We start from the raw sequence: 12,177 nt of genomic DNA, 5'->3' as shown, positions 1-12,177 counted from the left end.
GGGGGGCGGCTCCGGGCGGCTGCGGGGCGCGCGGGGCGTACTCACCTTCTTCCAAACTTTCCCGGGATTTATCTCGGAAACTTTCGGAGCGAGGCGGAGGCCGTCTTTCCGCCTTCCCGGAGGGGTGGAGGTGGGGAGGGCGAGGGGCAAACGCCACGCAGAGGGGGGAGAAGGGGGAGAAAAAAGATCAGCGGGGTGGGGGGGTTGGGGGGGGAGAGAAAACAGGGTTACAAGTTTCTGCAATGGTGGCACCGCGCGCACACGCCGCCCGCCCGGCCCCGCGGCGCCCCCGGCCCCGATTCCTTCCCTCTCGGCACCGTTTGCCAAGCCCAGGAAATAGACTCAAGACCCCACCAGCCCGAGGGGCTTTTCCTACCTCGGAATCGGAGGAGCTGTTTTGATTCGTTTCTGATTCATTGACTAGAGACGATTTGACATCAGCTAAATCCCTCTCTGCCGAGGAGTTTTCGGAGCTCTTCTCCTCCTGCTCGCCCTCGTCTTTGAAGGAAATCAGTTCGTCGTTGGCGCCTAGGTCATCTCCTCCACCGCCGTTCAGCTGCGGCATTTTTTTCACCCACCAGCAGCAATTTTGGAAGGAAAATGAAGGAGGAAGAAAAGCAAAAAAAAAAAAAAAAAAAAATACCCCCAAAAAGTTTTGCCCCCCCCCAAAAAAAATATTGCAAGAAAAAGACGAGTCCAAGGTGAACTTTTTTTTCTGCTTTGGGGTCTTTTTCTCCTGGGGAGGGGAAAGAGGGAGAAGGGGAGGGGAAAGGGGGGGAGATCTTCTGCACGCGTGAGTTTGGGTTTCTTTTTTCTCTCGTTCCCAAGGATCCGATCAATGTGCAAAAAAATAATAAATAAAAAAGGGGGGTAAAAAAAAACACACCAACAACAACAAGAAGTCAGATATAAAGAGCAAAGGGGGGGGAAGCCGAAGATACAGGAGGAGCTCGTGCCGCTCGGATTTGAGTGAGTTGAAGTTAGACTGAGAGCTTTTCAGTTCAAAGGCGGCGCTGATTGACAGATAGAAAAAGGGGGATCGAAATCCGGAGGAACGGAGTAGTCTGGGAGCGGAGATTATTGACAGGGCGAGAGGAACACACTCGCTTAATGAGATGCCGGGGGGCGGGGCCGGCCCGGTGACGTGTGCATAAATAAACAGCCGGGGTGGGCGGGGCGGGGGCGGCTAACAATGATCCTTTCGGGCGCCGGGAGAGGGAGGAGGGAGAGGAGGAGGAGGAGAGGGGCGGGGGAGGAGAGGGGAGGGAGTTGGAGGGAGGAGTGTGCAGGGGGAGAGGCCTGCGCTGAGTGGGTGCGAGCCCGCGAGTCTGGGCGAGGGTACTGGGACTCGCTCCGGGAGGGGGGCGGCTTCGGAAGGACAATGCGGAGTGGGAGAGGAGGGGAAGGGGGTGGCGACCGAGTCAGGAATCCGAGCCGCGGAAGGCGGAAGGAAAGCCCACTTGGGGGGCGGGGATGGGGAGAGGCCCAGAAAAAAGTGCACTTTGGAAATATTAGAAATAAGTCTTAAGGGGAAAAGGAGGAGAGTGCGGTGGAGAGGGGGGGGCGGGGGGGGGGGGGTGCTTAGTGGTTAGTCCAGCAGTGAAATCAGCCACCCTTGGGCGGGGATCTAACTTAAGTGGTCAAAAAGAAAGATCAACCCTCCTCTTTCAGAGAGCTTGGGGAAGTGGGGAGCTGGGCAAAGTTCCTGGTCATCTTCAGGGAAAGAAACTATCAGCCCACGAGGTCTTCCCTACCCTTTTTATTTATTAATAGTGAGTCATTTCATAAAATCTTAAATCTCGCTAGAATAAATATACCAAGACTTTTTATCCCCCCCCCCAAAAAAAAGACAATCAAATACTTTAGTGTTTGTCAGGGGCATTAAAAATACCCTTCAGGAAAAATACGTGGTTCTTTACAATATAAAGTGTTGTTCTCCCCGCCACCCCCTCTGGTAACTGACGTTGGAGGTGGTAGGAAATGAGCTAGGATTCAAAGTCCTTCTGCCTTTGGAGGTGAAAAGTTTGAGCGTTAACACCGCCAGGGAAAATAAAACTGAAAGTTCACCAACCCCTGGAATCAGTGGTACTGGAGTCTTTCTCGAAGGGGGTGTGAAATGAAATCCCCAAAAGACTGGCCAAATAATCAAGATGTAGATGGCTCTGGCAGGAAATTGCTAACTGAGCTGATGCTGAGAGACCTCAGGGAGGAGGTGGAAAACCTGGGGTTTGAGGCAGGTATTGTTGTTTTTAGGCACCTCGCCTGGGGAGCAGATTTGCTACAAAATGGGGAACAGAATTATGTTAAAGAGGAAAAGACCTGACTCCTAAAACATAGGCTTCCTGGATGATGGAGCAGCAACACTCATTTTCTTGCAAATATTCAGTGGAAAGTGGACAGGAAACTACCACATGAAAAGGGGGACCAAAAAAATAATAATAAATCAATAGGAATTAGCAAATTGTCTGTTAGGAACAGTGTTGGTCCATGATGTACTAAATTATCCCACCAATCCCCCAAAAAACTCACATACATTCCAACTGGCCCATCAGCACCTAAGGTTTCTAAAAGAAAGCAAATTTACCATGTAATATTTAGAGAGTTTGGGTTTCAGCAAAACTGTTTTATAGGCTAAGGTCTCAGAGAGAAGACTACTAAAAATAATGATACTAAGATTGACAAGGCCAATGAATTCCCCTGCACTGGGAAAAATTCGCAGCCACATTAGCACACTAAAGAGTAAAGAGGCAGGCAAAATAAAATGGGGAGGGGGAGAGCCTATGGAGGAGAATCACTGTAACTCCCAACTTTAATATTAATCAGAAAAATCAGAAGTAGAGTGAGAAGGAGCCAGAAAAGAAGTAAAACAAATGTGTACATTTAATCAGACAGGATTGCATAGGATACAAAGCACAGGGCTAATTAGTCTCAGCAGGTAGGACTAACCTTCAGACTTCATAAATAAATAAGGCGGGCACAGTTTCTAAGAGGGAGAGTGGAGACAGAAAGGGGATTATTTCAAGACACTAAGTAAAAACATGAAGAATGAAATGCTTCACTGTTAAATCCATGTACAAATGGATTTAACAGTTTCCTCTTCCTAGGTCTTTTCACTTGGTTGCCTTTAGATTTACACATTTAGCGAATGACCATAGCTTTTCACACTTGCTAATTGTCACCTGCATACCTAGTGTGCCTGAGTCTGTCTGTGTACAGCATAGACTTTTCTAAAGCCTGTTTTAAGGGCTTATTTACTTAAACTGGAACACATTCATAGGAACTCAATTTATGGCAATTTCTTTGTCCTGTGCGGTGGTATTTTTTTTTTAATCGAACCCTGATCTGAATTAAGTTGGATAATGAGGACTTCTATGTCCTTTATGGGACTACCCGGATAATAAAAGCTCATAAATATACTGAATTGAAATTTTAAAGCACGTACTTATTGTTTTTAATGCCCTGGCCTGCATTTTTATCATATGTAAATACTAAAGGCTTTCTTGCGATGATGATGATTAGTAACCTCATCCATGTTGGCACATCCTAATTTTTCTCATTCAAAGGAAACTCTTGAATCTTTCCTTCTTTAAATCTCTGATTTAATTAAGCAATTAAAAGTTATTCCATAATAGCACATGTGCCACATTTAATTTCATTGCTTCGTGCCATAAAGGCTGGGGAGACCAGCAAGATCTCAGAGGGTCAATAACCCCTGAGTCTCTGAAAAAGGGCTTCAGGTGATGCCTGCCCGGATAGGAGGTAGGGGAGGGAGAGGGTGTGGAATTGCAATGGGCAAAAAGCAGGGTAATATAATACATTTTTTAAAAGTCAGGTTGCCTGGCTCACAATGTGGACATGTACTTTATAGATTTGGTGTGAAATTTTAAACAACAGTTGGCTCGTGTCCAGGTGTTGAGGTAACTTCTCTCCCCAGACACTAAGGACTCCTGGTTTACAGGATCCTGAGCTCTGCCCAAATAGCAAGGGTTCCAAGAACACAGGGACGAAACCAGACCAGTTCTGACTTTGGCCCAAGCCAGGGGATTTTGCATATTTGGGAGTGGGCAGGATGGGGAGGAAGTGACCTCTTTCCTGGGGCCCATTCCTGGGGCCAGCCCAGGTCCTGAATTCTAAGGAGACTGTGTCTCAGCCTCTCTGTCTTCCTGCCTCTTCGTTTTCTTCTCCCCTTTCGGCTGTCGCTCTATTAAATCCCTGTGGACATGTGTTGATACTAGAATCTGCATTTTACTTCGAAAACTAAGTGAGCAGGTCACCTTTCCCAGGGATACTTCCTTGTTCATCCCTATTGAGGAATGTGAAAAGGAAGTTTCCAGTAGATATAAATCGTTCTTCAGGTGTTGGTTCCTCATGGGGGAGCCATGGTAGAGTGGTAGTTGCCCTCTGAAAAATGAGAATGTGCTTAATGGGGATGGCAGAAATAGGCCTAAGCGTCACCTGTGTCCTCCACCTGTCACCTGTCGGGTGAGGTCGTTGGACTGGGTATTTTCCTAGGTCCTTTTTTACCATTCAGAGGGCCCATGATTCCATGCTTTCAGCCCAGACCCCAGTTACGCTAAGAGGTGCAGCAGCACACAAGCAAAGACGACAAAGCGCCTTGGAAGTTTGGCTTTGGAATTTAGGAAAAACAAGGATGGCCTGCTCAGATTCGCCAGAAGTGAAGAACACGTGTGGTCAAGCATACTCAGCTCCCCCAGTGGTTCCTCAACATTCCACTAAATGACGCTCCACAGTGACCTGCACACGTACGCGTGTGGGCATGCGTGTGCCGTGTGATTGTTCCCAAAAGTTCGGGCTCCAAGATGGATGATCCAACCCACTGTGTTGGACTTATCTGTGCAGGGAGGGTGCTGACCGAGGGAAGCCAAAAAAAGAATCTGAAAACATAAGGAAGCTATAAAATGGGGAAATGTTTTGAAGCCAAAGTCCTGCTTCCACTGTGAGATTTTCTGTTTGCTTTTTGTTCTGCGTGGGTGATGGTTCCTTATTTGGACCTTGAGGAAAGCTACTCCCTTAGCCAACATAGGCACACTAAAAATTGGACACCTCTAAGAGTTTTCCATTTTAGCAGGAGGAAGGGGTAGGCAAAAAAAGGCTCACTTCACAGGCATCCTTTTACTTCTCCCCAGTGGCGCTGTCCAGGGACACGGAAAGGCATATATACCCTCTTCCTGAACCCCTGAGGAACACTGTTCTGTTCTGGCATTTTTCTGAAGTGCCTGGCTTGATCACCTTGCTTCGGCTAATGACAGGTCCGGGTAATAAAGTGACAATAATGCCTGATGATCCAAGGGTTAATGGGGAGATGTATGCATTTGCACAGAGTTTCATCATCTGCCTTCATAAGCTGATCGCTACTGCTATAGGTACTTATGACAGGAGCCGCCTTGCGAAAGACATCAGTCCTCCATAAATACACCTTTCTTATTGACAAGATGTCTTTTAACCCTAATAGTAATGGAAGAAGGCCAATAAATGAAACATTTACTGCATAACTTGCCTTATTTTGGGGTGGTGTATGATTCCTTTCTAGCCGTCTCGAGAAAATGTTTTCAGCCTAATTTGCTCCCTAGAAATTTCGCTTGCTACAGTTATACGTCTATGACGTTTTATTGCCTGAAGCCAAGTCTGCATAAGAACTTTCTTAAGATATACTTATCCTAATGCCAGGCTACAGGAACTGGGCTGCTTTATGCTGAATTATTTGTGCTACCCTGATATACAGGATAGAGACTTCCCGACAGTCATTGCCATAGGGTAGGTCTAAGTGTTTCTGAGAAGGGGGGAAAAGGCAGAAAAAGGTGAAAAAAGTTTCATCTAGGTTGATTTGTGGAAGTCTTTAGAATTAATAATTGGGTCTGTATTTAACATATTAAAATGCCTGAGGTTTTCTTTTCTTTCTCTTTTTTTAAAAATAGCTTCGGTGACCCCATCCTTTCTTACAAAGCATCCTCACTGGCCCAAACTCATTGTTATGTTCAGAAATGTCATGGATATCCAAGCACCCTCTACAAAAACACGGGCACTTTAAACTGAGGCAAAGACAATGTCGCCAGCATGGAGCGGTCTCACAAGGTGGTTTACGTCTGTTCAAGGGACAGAGCAGGTGAAATTTCAGGAGAGGACAATGCCATTGTTCCCCTTGTAATTTATCTAAGTGTGGGCTGATACACCTGCTTCTGGCCAAAAGCATCACGGGATAAAGGAGGTGAAGGATCGAAGGAGACGTCCAGGTCTAGAGTGTGAAGATTTTAGGCTTGGTTTCCCCCCAGGAATCCACACCAGCTTTGAGCCCTAGTCTGTCCTTGAGGAAGGACTAAATCTATGTCGAACGAATCACTTGAGACTGGACTGGATTGCAAAAAACCCCAGTTGTTTCTGCAAATTCCAAAGATATTTGTGGATTCTATTTCCTAACGAAACCTTCATTTGAACAGGGGGGGAAAAAGGAAGAAGGATACATGATGAGTTCCGGCGTCCGGAGTGAGTTCGGGTCCCAGTGTAGACAACAGCCTGCAGCACGGGGTTGGGCCAGGAGGGAGGCTTCCGGTTGACTGTCAGCCGCAGCCGACTCCGTTTCTTGGTAGCCTGAGGGCACACTGTAAATACCTAGAGCGGGAGGCATTAATCGTTATTTCTTAAAGGTTCCAGGATGCCAAGAGTGAGAGGTTATAATGACCTCAAAACCCCGTAAGAAGCACAAGGACCCCTCCCAGAACCCCCTCGCTCGGAAAGGTGGACTTTCTCCATGCGTGTGTACCCAGACACTGATTCTGCCACGCTTTCTAGCGACAGTCCAGGTCCTTGATGTCTGTCACGGCACAGGCGTAAACATTCCTTCCCTCTACTCAGCCAAGGGCTCTGCTCCTGGAGAAACCTCAGTCCTGGGCAGGGAAGAATCCGCAGAGGCCCCGCCCACTCTCCCTTCCCCCTCCTGCCAGGGTTCATGGTGGGGGGGGGGGGGTGGCAGGAGGCCATGTGAATGATGGTGTCTACTATGCCTGTGAGACCCTCCTAGCTCTTCCAGGCCCTGCCACCCACCTCCATCCCCAACAGGCAAGGTGATGACTCTAGAAACCAGATGGGGCATTTCTTAGGGAAGGATCGGCTACCATTGTCTTTCAGCTTTTTCTTCTTTGAAGGAACCATGCCTACCCTTCCTTAGGAGAAGCGTCTTTCTAATGTGATCATCTGGCCGCTGTTCATGTTTTGTTTTATTTTATTTTATCTTATCTTATTTTATTTTATTTTATTTTATTTATTTTTGCCGGCTACAAAACAGCATGTATTATAGAGTTCTTTTTTTAAAAGGGAAATTGTTCATTAAAAATACTTGAAAGGATGTGCCCCAAAATGTCAACGAAGAAATTTTGACTTTCATTTTTCTGCTTTTTTATACTATCTGGTTCTGTTCGGGATTAACACCTGGGTACGGGTTATTTGCACAATCGTCAAGGAAGATAACGCTTTTTTTCTCTTTTCAAAAATGAATCCTTTGACTTTCTCCTCTCTTGTATCCATTCCAACTTTGGGGACGTTTCGAGGTACTTGTTGCTGACATTGCATCCAATACATAACTTTGAGCCTCTGTCAAATATGGCCTCAGACTTGAATTTCAAAGCACATCAGTGGCAAAGGATCCCATGTCATGCCTTTAATTTGAAAATTACTAATAAGCCCCATCCACCCTAAATGTGCCCAGTGACCTGCCTGCAGGTTTCACGGTGGCATCCTTTGTGTGTGAAAGGCGATCGTCCGTCTATAAACCTTTTCTCATACATTGACTTGCTGTTCACAGCACCGTGTGAAGTAGAGGGCAAGTGTAATTACCCATTTTACAGGTAAAGAAACTGAGGGTCCAAGAGATCCAGGCAGGCTGAGCATCACATGGCTGAGGGTAGCCAGGCTGAGACTGGGATTCAAGTTTCCTGATTCCAGGTAGAGGTCTTTTTTTGCTACTGGTTCCTGGGCCAACCCAACAACGGAATCACCCTCACGAGTTTTCTGCGATGTATCGGGGGTAAAAAGAGGAGCTTGGCAAAAAGATAATTTCCTTTGAAGTAAAACTCACACCCAGCCCTCAGCTACACTGTGAATTGGATAGTATTTGTCCTCAAGGCCCACCTCTCCCCGCCCCCCTCCCCCCACCATGCTTGTGGGATGCCCAGGGCTCTCCCCTCAACTTATCCTATTCCTTACATTCCCAGTCCCTAAACAGCACCAGGTCTGTCAGCCTGGGTGCCATTGACATTTTGGACTGAATGATTCTTTGTTGTGCAGGGTTGTCCTGGATGTTGTTGGACATTGAGCAGCATCTCTGGTCTCTACCCACTAGCTGACATTGACACTGCGCCCTCAGTTGTAACAGTAAAAACAAAAACAAAAAGACCTCTAGGAATTGTCATATGTCCCCTGGAGGCCGGGGGGGTATGGAGCAAAATCACCCCCGCTGCTCTACACCGAAACCCCCCTCTTTGGAAGGCACATGATAACCCCATTCCTTTTTTTTTTTTTTAATTTTTTTTTTAACGTTTATTTATTTTTGAGACAGAGAGAGACAGAGCATGAATGGGGGAGGGGCAGAGAGAGAGGGAGACACAGAATCGGAAACAGGCTCCAGGCTCTGAGCCATCAGCCCAGAGCCCGACACGGAGCTCGAACTCACAGACCGTGAGATCGTGACATGAGCTGAAGTCAGAGGCTTAACCGACTGAGCCACCCAGGTGCCCCAATAACCACATTCCTGATAGTAAGTCACTTAGTCCTCTGACCATCTCCCCCTTCCCCCTGTCAACCAGGGGCTGTCTCAGAATGGCCTAGGGAGTTTCTTTAAATTGTGACACTTCCACTCCCTGCTGAGAACCTATGCCCCGCACAAGAAGGCATCTTGGTCTCACCGGAAGAGCTCACATCTTGACTCTGCCATGTCTGAATGTGTGCCCTGAGGTCCATCCAAAAATCATTCTAACTCTCTTTGCTCATATAAAGTGGGGACATGAGACCTATGTCTGAGTGTTATCATTAGAATTCCGTGAGATAGCATGTCAACTTGCCTTGATCACAGAGATCTTCAATCAGGGCAGACTTTGTTACTCGCCTCCCGCGTCCAGATGGTAGATTGAATGCCCAGATTCGGCACAAGCATGGCACCGTGAGAGGGCTCAGTGCACCTTAGCTCTACCGCTGTTATTCTATCCTTCCTAGTTACACCTCTCAAGGGTGGCTGGATTATACAAAGGAAAAGTGCCTGAACTCAAAACAAACACATCTGGAATGGTGGCTCTCAAACCAAAGACAAGCTGGAAAATTGCGGCAAAGGGTCTTTTGGATCTCTTAGTGGTGCTGTCCATCGGGAGGGGGCAGCCCCACCATAAGAGTGTCCCCAACCACCGTCCTCCCTCTGTCCCTCGAAGCAAATCCCTCCCACCCAGTTAGGGAGGGCAACAAGACAGATTTTGAAAACCCCCAAGGCCTGGTCTCCAGTGTCTAGTAATTTAATAACACGCAGCCCTTCATAAACACTAATTAAGCAAGAGCGCTGCTCCTGGTGAAGGAAGCCCGCCACCCTCCCACCCCAGGCCTCTGCTTTCAGGTGGGAGGCCACTGAGAGGTGCCCCCCACCCCCCCACCCCCCCACCCCCCGCCCGGAGAAGTGGTTTGCCTAGGGCTAAAGAGGAAAGAAAAAAAGGCAAGTCAAATGGGAAGAAGAGAACCCTTGTGGGGTTCGGTCCAGTCAAGGCTGTTACGGGTTCCTCTGGACTGGAGCATCCCCTTTAGATCAGGGGCTCTCTGGCTCTTGCGCTTCTTAGGGGAGGGTGTCAGAGACCCCTTTGAGAATCCGAAGCTAGCTTTGGCAAAGCTAGCACCTGGGAAATGCACTCACACTTTTAAAATTTTGCAAATACACTTGGACCTGGAACAACGCCGGGGGGGCGGGGGGACAGGGGGTAAGGGGCGCTGACCGCCTTACACACACACAATAGATGATGCATGTTTAACTTTTGACTCCCCCCAAATCAATTACTAATAGCCTGCTGTTGACCAGAAGCCTTACTGATAACATCAACAGTCAATTAACACATACTGTGTATGCTCTGTGTATTATATACTGTGTTCTTACCGTAAAGTAGGCTAGAGAAAAGAAGTTATTAAGAAAGCAATAAGGAAGAAAAGATACATTTACACTCCTGCACTGTAAGAACATCCATGTATAAGTGGACCCGCGCAGCTCCAAGCGGTGTTGTTCAACGACCAACCGCACTCTGAACTTATTAAAATTTCCTGCCCTACGTAATTATAAGTCAGGTCTGATGTTTGGCGAGCCTTTTACAGTTTTAGGAGCACTTTCCAAGAGGCAAGCGGGAGAATGAGGAGGCGCAGCACGTGGGTTCTAGAATGATGGGCGTATACCCGTCAGTGCCACTCACCAGCTGGGTTGCCCTCAACAAGGTGTTGCGCCTCTCTGCACCCCCATTTCCTCCCTGCCTAACATGAAGTTAGTAGGATAGCTCTTGTTAAAATGATTTCTGCTTAACAGATGAAGAAACTGAGACTTGGACAAACTGAACCCAAAAGGCTACCGTTTGAACCCAGGACTCCTGGCTCTTCCTTTATCATTCTATCAAAACTTTTTAAACTTTTTTGTGGAAGGAGAACATTCGTAAAGTGCACAAGCCGTGAACACTCCCCTCGCTGAATTCTTGCTAATAGACACACCCATGTAACTACCATCCACATTAGGATAATAGGATATTATCAAAACCGCAGAAGCCATCCTCCTGCGCCCTCCAAGTCAATGTCCCCGCAAAGTAGGGTTGCCAGATTTAGCAAATAAAAATAGTGCCTTGGACGTGCTTACAGTAACACATTAGCCTAAAGCTGGAATTCAAATCTTACCGCGTGGGCTGTATTTTATCTGGCAACCCCACCTCAAAAGCAACCAGTAGTTTAACTTACAATTCTAGATTAGTTTTGCCGTTCATAGAAATGGAATCCTAGAGTGCGCAGTCTTTTGGTTCAGGCTTCTATTGTTTAACATGTGCATGAAATTCAACAGTGTAGCGGCAGCATTTGGCCCTCAGCCAGAGGCCCTCGGGTGGGCGGACACGGGCGGCCTCTTGGGGCACGCCATCCTGTGGGGGCTGCTGCATGGCCGGCGAGTCACAGGTCCAAGCCCACTCACACACTCCATCTCCAGGGGTCCTCCGGGACCCGGGAGCGAGCGGACCTTGGTGGCGGTGAAGCCACAGGGGTGCAGTGGTGGCTCATTGGGGATGTGATCCGGCACTTTGAGAGGAGGACCTTCAAGCTGGTGGGGATGAAGGTGCTTCAGGCAACCAGACAGAGACTTTGCCCAGCACTGCCATGACCTGCAGAAGCCCTTCTACCCAGCCCTCATCAGCTATAGGAGCTCTGGCCCCATGGCGGTCATGGTCTGGGAAGACCCCAAAGGGGTCTGCTCTTCAAGGGCCATGACAGGACACATGGTCTCAGCTGAGACTTCCCCCAGCACCACGGAGGAGGTGGGGACTTCAGCATCCACATCAGCAGACACATCATCCAGGCCAGCGACTCCATGGAAGGTGCCCAGAGGGAGACCCAGCTATGGTTCCAGAGCACTGAGCTGGCGGACTGGGCAGACAAAGGCCACTAGAGCAGCCTCTACCCAGCCTGAGCACTCGGGCTGCCCTCAGCCACCCCAGCAGCCCCCCAGGATCAACTACTTCTGTCCATGAGAACTTGAGCCCACACCCAAGGTCTGCCCATCTGTCCCAGACCACTTCCCTGTCCACCCCAGCCCAGAGGGGTTGAGCCACCAACTTCAAGTGACTTTTAATATCCCAAGCCACTTCAGACAGGACCAAATCCTTTCTGTACAAAACTGCCAGGCAACCTTTGGGGTGTCTCCAAAAGTGTGTAGTATGACCTTCCCTCCCCCAAAGGGGGGGCATTAAAATTTACTGTGTGGGGTGCCTGGGTGGCTCAGTCGGTTAGGCCTCTGACTTTAGCTCAGGTCATGATCTTACGGTTTGTGTGTTCGAGCCCCACATCGGGCTCTCTGCTGTCCATGCAGGGATCCTGTCCCCCTCTCTCTCTGTCCCTCCCCTGCTCTATCTCTCTCACTCTCAAATAAACATTTAAAAAAAGACTTTAAAAAAA

At 48.2% G+C, this 12,177-nt stretch overlaps 1 protein-coding gene and 1 pseudogene across 26 annotated transcripts in view; one reads left to right on the top strand and one right to left on the bottom strand.

Annotated features, from left to right (window-relative positions):
- TCF7L2 (transcription factor 7 like 2) overlaps positions 1-1,118 on the bottom strand; it is a 203,638-nt gene extending 202,520 nt beyond the window's left edge. For 5 of the 26 annotated variants that reach the window (XM_040486476.1, XM_040486463.1, XM_040486462.1 and 2 more), the window contains exons 1-2: positions 377-1,108; positions 46-112 (exon numbers count right to left, since the gene is read on the bottom strand). In XM_040486476.1, coding sequence (XP_040342410.1) covers positions 46-112; positions 377-565 — 256 coding nt within the window. In that variant the 5' untranslated portion in view covers positions 566-1,108. Of the gene's footprint in view, positions 1-45; positions 113-376 lie in introns of all 26 variants that reach the window. The other 21 variants (XM_040486459.1, XM_040486461.1, XM_040486465.1 and 18 more) reach the window with 11 other exon arrangements.
- A 9,936-nt stretch (positions 1,119-11,054) lies between these two features.
- LOC121037479 (nucleoside diphosphate kinase, mitochondrial-like) lies at positions 11,055-11,671 on the top strand (annotated as a pseudogene).
- The last annotated feature ends 506 nt before the right edge of the window (positions 11,672-12,177 follow it).

Source organism: Herpailurus yagouaroundi, unplaced genomic scaffold, assembly GCF_014898765.1.
Source record: "Herpailurus yagouaroundi ecotype Mexico unplaced genomic scaffold, PumYag 163, whole genome shotgun sequence".
NCBI lineage: Eukaryota > Metazoa > Chordata > Mammalia > Carnivora > Felidae > Herpailurus > Herpailurus yagouaroundi.
The sequence above is the reverse complement of the archived record's forward strand: the minus strand, read 5'-3'. Positions and strand labels throughout refer to the sequence as shown.